Source organism: Salmo trutta, chromosome 8 (genome assembly GCF_901001165.1).
Source record: "Salmo trutta chromosome 8, fSalTru1.1, whole genome shotgun sequence".
NCBI lineage: Eukaryota > Metazoa > Chordata > Actinopteri > Salmoniformes > Salmonidae > Salmo > Salmo trutta.
In genome coordinates this window covers 32,266,839-32,278,096 of record NC_042964.1, presented here as the reverse complement: position 1 = coordinate 32,278,096, position 11,258 = coordinate 32,266,839, and the positions used below count along the sequence as shown (strand labels likewise).

At 42.5% G+C, this 11,258-nt stretch overlaps 1 protein-coding gene across 1 annotated transcript; it reads right to left on the bottom strand.

Moving 5' to 3' along the window:
* Positions 1 to 308: 308 nt before the first annotated feature.
* Positions 309 to 11,017, bottom strand: LOC115198702 (interferon-related developmental regulator 1). Its single transcript, XM_029760862.1, has 11 exons — positions 10,793 to 11,017; positions 9,371 to 9,475; positions 9,057 to 9,138; positions 8,669 to 8,793; positions 6,013 to 6,170; positions 5,867 to 5,917; positions 5,466 to 5,644; positions 5,128 to 5,236; positions 2,329 to 2,463; positions 1,855 to 2,079; positions 309 to 1,223 (listed from the first exon to the last, which is right to left on the bottom strand). The coding sequence occupies exons 1-11, from the start codon at positions 10,821 to 10,823 to the stop codon at positions 1,137 to 1,139; spliced, it is 1,287 nt and encodes a 428-aa protein (XP_029616722.1). The 5' UTR covers positions 10,824 to 11,017; the 3' UTR covers positions 309 to 1,136.
* Positions 11,018 to 11,258: the final 241 nt, after the last annotated feature.

Here is an 11,258-nt window from a genome sequence, read left to right as displayed (position 1 = left end):
GCAACATTCTCTGAAAAACAGGTTTACATGGCCATGTTGAGAACTACACATTTCCAAAGCAACTGTAAAGCGGTTTCTCTTCCTCAAAATGTTAAAGCTGCTTCCAGGAATAGATTCAATTAGCCAGAAATCCATTTGGTTGACTGGTAATTGGTCTGTGCAATTCTATTCATTTTGTGTGCATCTGAGAGATTACATAATGACATACTTCAGCTCAACATGCTTCTTATCCTCTGACTGATCTGAAGACTTGTCAAACAATGATTGACCTGGTGATAAGTACTTTAGATCAAGAATACACATTGAGACTTGTTCCTTTAGTATTTATTTGGGTTTCTCACTTCCCCAATAGACCTACTAAAATACGCTGAGTGTGCAAAACATTAACACAATCTTTACATGACAGACTGACCAGGTGAAAGCGATGATACCTTATTGATGGCACCTGTTAAATCTACTTCAAATCAGTGTATATGAAGGGGAGGAGAGGGGTTAAAGAATGATTTGTAAGCCTTGAGATGTGGATTGTGTATGTGTGCCGTTCAGAGGATGAACAGGCAAGACAAATTTAAATGCCTTTGAACGGGGTATGGCAGTAGGTGCCAGGCACACAGGTTGGTGTCAAGAAATGCACCCCCCCTCCCAATGTGTATCAGGAATGGTCCGCCAACCAACTTGACAACTGTGGTAAGCATTGGAGTCAACATGAGCCAGCATCCCTGTGGGACATGACACCTAGTAGTCCACGCCCAGACAAATTGAAGCTGTTCTGAGGGCCAGGCGGGTGACTCCATATTAGCAAGGGGTACCAGGCAATACGTCAGGGTTCGGGGGGGAGGGGGTCCATAGGAAATGTTAACCAATTGGTGCATTTTCAAATAATACATCTCAATGTTAATGGACCACAAACAATAAAACAGAGCAACAAAGTCTACATTTCACATGACACTTTAATCCCAACATAGACACTCTGGTTAGAATTGGTGCACTGGCAAGTTTATATGGGGAATTAAGGCATCACTTGAGACAGACATGATTATTCATATTTACAAATACCAACCACTTGACAATTGGATAAATTAAGGATGGTAAAAGTGATATTCAAGATTGTTAATAAAAAGAGCAGGTCGGACCCACTAAAACTCCCCGACGTCAACCCTCTTGTCTCTGAACTTGTTCCTGGCCTTTGTTCGAGCCTTGAATGCAGCTGCGTTGTAGAGATGCTGGAAAAGACGACCACAACGTCAACAGAATAAGAGACCAGTTCTTTTTGCACTGGAAGTATATCCATGCGAATGTCATGCCAATAACACATTTGAAAGTTAAAATGGATAAATCATTAACTCAATGAGTCCATTTTATTATTGTGCGTTTCAGCTACTGACTGCTGGGTTGTACCATTGGATTCATCTAGTTCTTCTAGATCCGTTGGTCTGTGTGATTAACGGAGGGGTGGGCTGAGCTAGAGCTGTGTTTGTGAGACAAGGACGGATCCCGAAGGGGCTGGGTCTTTACAAAAGAGAGAAATCTGTCCAAATGGTTTGAGTCCAAATGGTTTGAGCCCAAATGGTTTGAGCTACAAAATTGACATAACAAAAACTCATGAACGCAACCGTTTATGGCAAATTGTTTTGTGATGTACTTGTAGACCTGGTTGTCCTGAAAATAAAAACATTTCATTGTGAGGCTAAATATAAGGGCTGGACAAATTTTGATAAATGAAAAGATGATTTTTGCTGGGGTCTCGAGACTGGTTCATTGAAAGAAAATATACTTGTGACCTTTTCAAAACATTAGTCGAGTTAAATTAGCCATCAAAGAAAGAAAAGTATGCAGTCTAGTGAGGATAATTACCCTTTCGAAGCGGGAGATTTTCATGGACTTCAGTGTGGCCGCGTCAACCAGCACGGGTGGTCCCAGTTCAAACACATCACGAATAAACTCATTGGCCTGTAGGTGGTAGTTCATACCAGAGCCCACAAACTCCCTGAAGGCATCGTATGTCCTCTTCCTCACCCAGCTGTCGATGGTCATACGCTCGGTGCTGAAGCGGATTGTCTCAGTCTGAAAGTCCCTCTCCTAAAAACACACACACACACTCGCTGAGGCAAGGCTACACACACTCGCTGGGGCAAGGCTCTGGATTCTCACAAGACAACAAAATGGGTAAAAGTTACTGATAACTAGGGTAGATTAGGTTGGCAATGGCAACCAGCTTTCAACACAGGCACACAGAACTCGCGCCATGAATCAGCAATGAGTCATCACATGAAATTCAAGTTCTACTCCCCAGACAGTGATCTACTATTATATAACCTGCCCACTCACCTCCACAGCCTTGAGCACGTCCCTGAACACAGACCTCTGCTTCCTCTTGTCAGTCTTGGCACGGTGTTTGTTGCAGTCGGTGGCCAGAGAGTTCAGCTTGTCACACAGGGGCTCCCAGTCATCATACTCAAACGCCTGAGAACATCAGAGTAGAGGTCTGTCATCACTAATGAAGTGTGTACAGATTAACACACTATGCTGGCACTGCATTTCGGTCAAATTCAATTTTAAATTCAGTACAGGATGGGGATGTGCACAGCGATACAAATATCCAAAACAGACAGTAGTCGAATACTTGTGAGTATTCATTTGAGCAAAAACTATTTATAGGTAGGTATATTTTAACTGAAAAGGCTTTTTCTAAATTAAAATATCCATGTGACATTGTTACGTACAAGGATATACCATAACACTACAAATTATAAATTTTACAATGTAGTTTTTATGAAGTGCCCCAATACAACAAACAAAACTGGAGCCTTCACGTGTAGCTTGTTGTTTATGTTAGCCAATCAAAGCAGCTAAATGTTTAGCATATGCAGTGAGAGTTAACTATCGCAATGCAAAATGGAATATAAAGTTACAGAATTATAAAAGTGACCGAAATGAGAAGGAGTAGGCCACAACGAGCAACTAACGGGAAGGCCATTTAATCTGAATGGGTGTTGGGGAGAATTCACTAAATGTTGCCTCAACTAGCTAACTTTCCAAGGCTACTCCAGTCAAGACAGGCTGAGGCAAGGCTAAATGGAATAAACAAGTTAGCTAGTCTTGGCAGTAGCGTCCCTATCTCTGCCGACATCTGCTCGCTCCAATCTAACCGGCACCTCACGGCTGCAGCCTCTCCCATGCGCAGCAGCAGTGCTCAGGTTTTAAAAAAAACATGCATTAACACAGTCAACAGTTTGGACACCTACTCGTTCAAGGGTTTTAATTTTCTTCAAAAAAAGATAAATGACATGCAGAAACAGATGCACAGAGAGCCCTTTACTTTTTTACTTTTATTGATGGACATATTCTAAAAGGAAGTGATGCGAGTTGTGTTTTTTAAGTCTGCTATAGGTGCTGGAGGGATAGTGTTTCTTCAGTAGACTGTATGCGTGCCCTCGTGGGTGTGTGTGAATATATATACACAAACAGTACAAGTCAAAAGTTTAAACACACCTACTCATTCAAGGGTTTCTTTATTTTTTACATTGTAGAACAGTGAAGACAAACTATGAAATAACAGATGGAATCATGTAGTAACCAAAAAAAAAGTGTTAAATCAAAATATATTTTAGATCCTTCAAAGTAACCACCCTTTGCCTTGAAAGCTTTGCACCCTTGACATTCTCTCAACCAGCTTCGTGAGGTTGTCACCTGGAATGCAATTGAAATAACAGGTGTGCCTTGTTAAAAGTTAATTTGTGGACTTTATTTCCTTCTTAATGTGTTTGAGCCAATCAGTTGTGTTGTGACAATGTAGGGGTGATGTACAAAAGATAGCCCTATTTGGTAAAAGACCAAGTCCATATTATGGCAAGAACAGCTCAAATAAGCAAAGAGAAACGACAGTCCATCCAGACATGAAGGTCAAGTCAATACGAAGAATTTGAGAAAAACTAAGTTTCTTCAAGTACAGGTCGCAAAAACCACCATGCGCTATGAAACTGGCTCTCATGAGGTCTGCCACAGGAAAGGAAGACCCAGAGTTAACTCTGCTTCAGAGGATAAGTTCATTAGAGTTACCAGCCTCAGAAATTGCAGCCTTAAATAAATGCTACAGAGTTCAAGTAACACACAACATCAACTGCTCAGAGGAGACTGCGTGAATCAGGCCTTCATGGTTGAATTGCTGCAAAGAAACCACTACTAAAGGACACCAATTAGAAAGAGAGACTTCCTTGGGCCAAGAAACATGAATGGACATTAGACTGGTGGAAATCTGTCCTTTGGTCTGATGAGTCCAAATTAACCGCCATGTCTTTGTGAGATGCAGAGTAGGTGAACAGATGATCTCAGCATGTGTGGTCCCCACCGTGAAGCTTGGAGGTGTGATGTGTGGGGGTGCTTTGCTGGTGACCCCGTCAGTGATTCATTTAGAATTCAAGGCACAGCATGGCTACCAAAGCATTCTGCAGCAATATGCCATCCTATCTGGTTTGCGCTTTGTGGGACTATAATTTGTTTTTCAACGGGACAATAACCCAACACACCTCCAGGATGTGTAAGGGCTATTTGACCAAGGAAAGTGATGAGTGCTGCATCAGATGACCTGGCCTCCATAATCACCCAACCCAATTGAGATCATTTGGGATGAGTTGGACTGCAGACTGAAGGAAAAGCAGCAAACAAGTGCTCAGCACATGTAGGATCTCCTTCAAGACTGTTGGAAAAGCATTCCAGGTGAAGATGGTTGAGAGAATGCAAAGAGTGTGCAAAGCTGTCAAGGCAAAGGGTGGCTACTTTGAAGAATGTAAAATACATTTTGATTTGTTTAACACTTGTTACTACATGATTCCATATCTTCACTATTATGCTACAATGCAGAAAATATTTTTAAAAAATATTTAAAACACTTAAATGAGTAGGTGGGTCCAAACTTTTGACTGGTACTGTACATTATTTAGAATGTCCGGCTATCTGACAAATTCATGATGCTATTAGAAGAGTGACATTTCACCCCCCCCATCCCTAGTACAAGGGGATTGAAAATCCAATGCAAGATTTGAACAGCACTTTCTAAATGAAATAAATGATTATCCTGAATTTAAAAATGGAACTGAGCCACAGACCAAAGAACAGGTGAGCACTTACAGGGTCCATGTCCCTAGCCAGCTCAAACAGCAGAGCGATGGTCTCTCCCGCTGCTATCCTCATGTTGACATCATCATTCTCCAACAACCGGGGTAGTTTGGGCAGGTGCCTGAAAGAAACATTTCAGTCAAAAACAAGTAGACTTTCAATTTAAGACTCCCCATCACCATGATATTTCCTCCATCTACGCTGGTAAGACAACTGAACAAGTAAGGACATCTCAAGCACACATTCACTATAACGTTTTGATCAGATGCATCCAATGGCTGAAATGGACCGAAAGTCGTGTCCCAGAGAGACTTCCCAGGTTCAAGTTAAGTACTTGTGAAAGTTCATACTTGCGCGTGACTGCTTTGACCTGGCTGCCTGTGCAGATTGTGAGCAGCAGGGCCCAGGAGAGGAGGGCATTGGTGTGGAGCAGGGTGGTCTGGGGATTGAGAGAGGGGCGACTCCCATCCTCCTTCACATAGGAACGCATGAACAAACTCTCAAAGCTCTCCATGGTAGCATACACATCCTGGAGACCCAGAGAGAAAGGGGTTAATCATTTATGTTTAACCAGGGTGAGATTGGACTATGCAGACATTTGGAGAGTAGTCTTGGTTTCTGTAGCTTGTGCTAAACGCCGAACAGAATAAAATGCTAAACAGAATGCCAAATTCTTCAGCAAAACAAAGTATTTCCACACACACTCAAGCATAGAGAATATCACATTGGAACGTCAAACATAGCCACATACCAGGATGTCATCTTCCACCACGAGAGTGCACAGGCCCAAACTTGTTGCACACTATAAAAGAAAGAAAAGGCTTTTAGTACAACAATAAAGGCCACTTATAGCAAACCAAACTTATTTTAAATGACAGGTTCCAGGTAGATACTCACCGCTTGTCTGGTTTGGATGTTGGCCGCTCCATCCAACAGAATGTTCTTGAAAATGGGTTTGAGGGTCTTGAACACCTCCTCGCTCTCAACGCCTGAGCCCAGCTGAATGCACAGCAGACAGGCCAGGGAGGCTGCTGCACACTGCTCCTGTCCTTTACCTGAGAGAGGGATTGGATTTATTAGGATCCCCATTACTGGGGTCTGACAAAAAAATACATTAGACAAAAGATTTTACATACATTAACATGCATCGATCAGTTCCACATACATGTCAGTACATTCACACACACGTAGGTCACATGGGGGAGAGGCGTTGTATTTGTTTCTTGAAACCAGGTTTGCTGTTCACTTACGCAACATAAGATGGAATGGAGTTCCATGCACTCACGGCTCTGTATAATACTGTACATTACCTTGAATCTGTTCTGGACCTGGGGACTGAAAAGACCCTTGGTGGCATGTCTGGTGCGGTAAGTGTGAGTTTAAGTTGACTATGCAAATAATTTGGAATTTCCAACACATTTTTTTTTTTTTTAAACAAACAAGTGACGCAGTCAGTCTTTCCTCAACTCGTAGCCAAGAGAGACTGGCATGCGGTGTCCCTAAACCAGGTCAGTTGTTGCTCAATATGCAATTAGGTGACTAGAATGACGTTGTAAACATCAAACTTTCCGGGACATAGACATGTTTTATATGGTCAGAATGCAGTTAAATTAACAATAATTGAATCTGTGGCCAATTTACAGTAGCCATTACAGTGAAAAAATACCATGCCATTGTTTGAGGATAGTGCACAACAGAACACTTATCACAGCACTTGGTTTGATACATTCACCTCTTAAGGTAAATAATGTACTTACATTCTGTAATCTTGCTCTGATTTGTCATCCTGGGGGTCCCAGAGATAAAATGTAGCGTAGTTTTGTTTGATAAAATCTATTTTTAATATTCAAATGTAGGAACTGGGTTCTACAGTTTGACCCCACTGCCGTCTCTGGCTCCACACCCACCCCGCCATCTAGATGTGTGAAGGTTAGTGTCTTTTCTGTAGGGAGCTAATAATCCATCTTGAATGACATTCCTGGGAGTTCGTAAACATACATTTTTTATTACCATAGCATTTTTGTATGATCTCTATAGTTATGTACTCTAAAATATATAAATTGACCAATTCGGCACATTTGGGCAAACTCCTGGCAGACTTGATACAAAATATTGTGTAGTGATGTAATTCTTCACTTGATCCGTCTGAAACTTTGTACACACTGCTGCCATCTTGTGGACAACATCTAAATTACACCTAGAATCCTCCCATCACTGTCTGGCCTTTCTCTTGCATTTCAAAGACGCAAAAAGAAAAACACCTGTTTGTATTATCTAACCAGAGCTAATGTGTTATATTCTCCTACATCATTTTCACATTTCCACAAACTTCAGTGTTTCCTTTCAAATGGTATCAAGAATATGCATAGCCTTGCTTCAGGTCCTGAGCTACAGGGAGTTAAATTTGTTTTTTTAAATCTAACAATTTGCTAAGACATTGCAGCAAGCTGATCGGTCTGCTTTACCAGTCTTGGGTACTGGAATGACTTTGCCTTCCCTCCAGGCCTGAGGACCAAGATCTTTGTGGGCTGTACTCAAACTTGTCTCAGGATGGTAAGTTGGCGATTGAAGTTATCGCTCTAGCGGTGTGGGGGCTGTGCTTGGCAAAGTGGGTGGGGTTATATCCTGCCTGTTTGGCCCTGTCTGGGGGTATCATCGGATGGGGCCACAGTGTCTCCTGACCCCTCCTGTCTCAGCCTCCAGTATTTATGCTGCAGTAGTTTATGTGTCGGGGGGCTAGGGTCAGTCTGTTATATCTGGAGTATTTCTCCTGTCTTATCCGGTGTCTTGTGTGAATTTAAGTATGCTTTCTCTAGGAGAGTCTGAGCCCTAGGACCATGCCTCAGGACTACCTGGCATGATGACTCCTTGCTGTCCCCAGTCCACCTGGCCGTGCTGCTGCTCCAGTTGCAACTGTTCTGCCTGCGGCTATGGAACCCTGACCTGTTCACTGGACGTGGTACCTGTCCCAGACCTGCTGTTTTCAACTCTCTAGAGACAGCAGGATGTGGTAGAGATACTCTCAATGATCGACTATGAAAAGCCATCTGACATTTATTCTTGAGGTGCTGACTTGTTGCACCCTCGACAACTACTGTGGTGATTATTATTATTAGACCATGCTGGTCATTTATGAACATTTGAACATCTTGGCCATGTTCTGTTATAATCTCCACCCGGCACAGCCAGAAGAGGACTGGCCACCCCTCATAGCCTGGTTCCTCTCTAGGTTTCGGCCTTTCTAGGGAGTTTTTCCTAGTCACCGTTCTTCTACACCTGCATTGCTTGCTGTTTGGGGTTTTAGGCTGGGTTTCTGTACAGCACTTTGAGATATCAGCTGATGTAAGAAGGACTATATAAATACATTTGATTTACTCTAGGCTCAGATTAAAGATAAGACAAATATGAGTGGCTAGAGTCAACTACCATTATCAGTAACTTTAAGAGGTTATAGTAACTGCTGAACACTCAATACTACAATGTGGGTCTGTATTGGTATTCGTTGAATATGAAGCATGACTTGGTGAAAGACTGAAAGGCTGTAGTAGCTAACCTTTCTTGAGACAGCGCTCAATGCTGTCGGTGATGGTCATCCTCCTGTCTGAAATGAACTCGTACAGAATCCTAGTTGCCATGGCAGCCTTCAGCCCGTCCAGAGCTCCTTGTCTGGTCTTGGCACTGTCAATGAGGTAGGAGAACAGTAAAGATGTAGGCCTAGTGTTTGCAGTAGCTTATGTAACAGCTACACAATTCAGTTTTCAGCAGCAATCTTATGAATGGAAAGGATGACATCTTGTTGCATTGTTTTCATTAGTTAACATCTCAGGTTCTGTCGATCCACTTCTAGGCCTATGATGTGATCTGGTTCCACATCTTCTGAACACGATACAGCAAACAGAAATAGCAGGTAGATCAGTTTCCCCACAGTGGTTTAGACTTGCCTCTTATCCACAGTGCTGTCAATGAAAACATTCAGCTTGTACTGTAAATCCTCCTGGGCTGTCTCCTCACCTGCCTCCCCTCCTACACATAGGAAGATGAATACAATACACCATGAGAAATACAGAATTGTTCTAGGCTATTCCCCTAGTAGATCGTATTCTTTGAACCATTTAAGATAAAAAACATAAAAAGGCTGTATGACATTTATAACAACTTCACAGGTCAATTGTTACAGTACTTTCTTTTTTTACTTGCCCTTTGTGTTGCTTTATGAATGGGACACAGGCAAGCATGTGTACACACAATCACATACCTTCGTCTGCCACACTCATGGCATCACTGAAGCTGCTGCAGTGGCTGAGGGTCTCGATGGAGGCATCCTCATCGCTGAAAGGTTGCACAGCTCCATGAGGCCCCCCTGAAACAATTACATGAACCCCACCCCCCCCCAAAAAAAATCATACATAGCCATGGTACAATGTGTGCATTCTACTCTGGGGGTTTAACTTGTACACATCCATGCAAACACAATATAGAACCAGCTGGTGCAGCTTATTATGTTAAGACTGTTCCCATCTGAGAGGAAGGGCCACACTGTCTGCTCTGCAGTGTGTAAACGTGACCATGTTCACGTGGCAATCCATTGCTTCCTTCTCAGACCATAGCACTGAACAGACAATTCTGAAAAAAAGAGGCAGACACAACCCAAGTAACTAGTGGACTAACACGATCCTGCTTTATATCAAAGCTGGCCCTATAACGTGTGCCAGCTACGTGACTAGCTTGTTGTAATGTGAATAAATGGTTAGCTAGCTAGTCCAGCGAGTGTTATATAACCATGAGGGGATTGGATTAATCTGTCCCGATCAAGCGTGTTTTACACCGGGTGAAAGTTGATAGAATTCGTTTTGAGCCAGGTGCCCCGTTCAAAGTCCACGGCGAAGTCGACTCAAAACAAAAGTTAGGTAGGGACGTGCAGTAATGAGTAGTATTTGGTGTTCTCACATGCAAAAGTGAATGCTTTTGATAAGATATCTGCCTTCCAATGAAAGCTTGTTAAATTCAAACGTATTTTATGGAAAAGCATGGTGTACGTTTCTGGACGATCCACCATGCTGCCTTGTTGACAGCATGACCAACCGGCGCAAATAACTGTTCGATTTGAGATCAGTTTTCGCCTGTTAACGTCACGGGTCATATGCCGGTGTCCTGCGGCTCAGCATGGTCGAATCCGACCATTATTTGACTTGATTGGCTGCCGACCTCACTCAAATGTTGTGGCGTCCTTCCAACTAAAGTTAGTGTACTAAAACAACCCATCCCTTTGCAGGAAGGGAGTCCAAGAGAACTCGTTAAAAACGAACACACGACTAAACACTGGCAAGCTGACGTTAGTTGCTAGGTAATAAATTCGTTTCAAAGTCCATCTAAAAATAATGTAATCGCGGTATCGGGTGTAATTTCTATAATCACAATAATGTCGGAAAACAATATGATATTGATCGTTGAAGTTAATTACAATTATTTTAAAAGAAAGCGAGAGTTCTTTGTCTGAAAGCTCTTGGTCTGATGTCAACATAGGCAATGATGCCACTTTGTAGTCCTGTCAGACATTACTTGTCGTTGACCTCAACAACGCTTTAAGAACGCACATAACTACAACTCCTACAATGCATAAAACTCAAACCACGAGAGTAGGCCAAAAACAACCCGGTCTGTAGCGATTTATACTTACCTCTGGAACTCCTCTTCTTGGACCTTGGCATTTTCGTGCAGATATATAAAAATATGAGCTAAAATAAATCAGCCGACACACGACCAGTTTTTATTAAACTGTCTCATAAATTGACAATCTTTCCGTGGCACGGTAGAGATAAAGGAATTAAAAGCGATTCTGGAGAAAGACTGTGTGCGAAAAAGATACATTTTCCCTCCAAAAAATAATATGGCTGCGTTAATGTCGCGAGGTTCTAAGTATTTATACGACCAACGTCACATGATGAAACATGGGTTTACCCCTACACCAACGACCAATCATGTTGCATAAGTGTATGACGCATAGTGATTGGCATCTATTTGCTGTCTGTGGGTCATGTTCTCTGTGGTCATGTTCTTTGACAGCCACATGAGGGTGCTGCTACCCTGTCCACAAAAGCCCTGCTGTATCGGTCGTTGCTATTCGGATTCCTTTGGACGTCCAA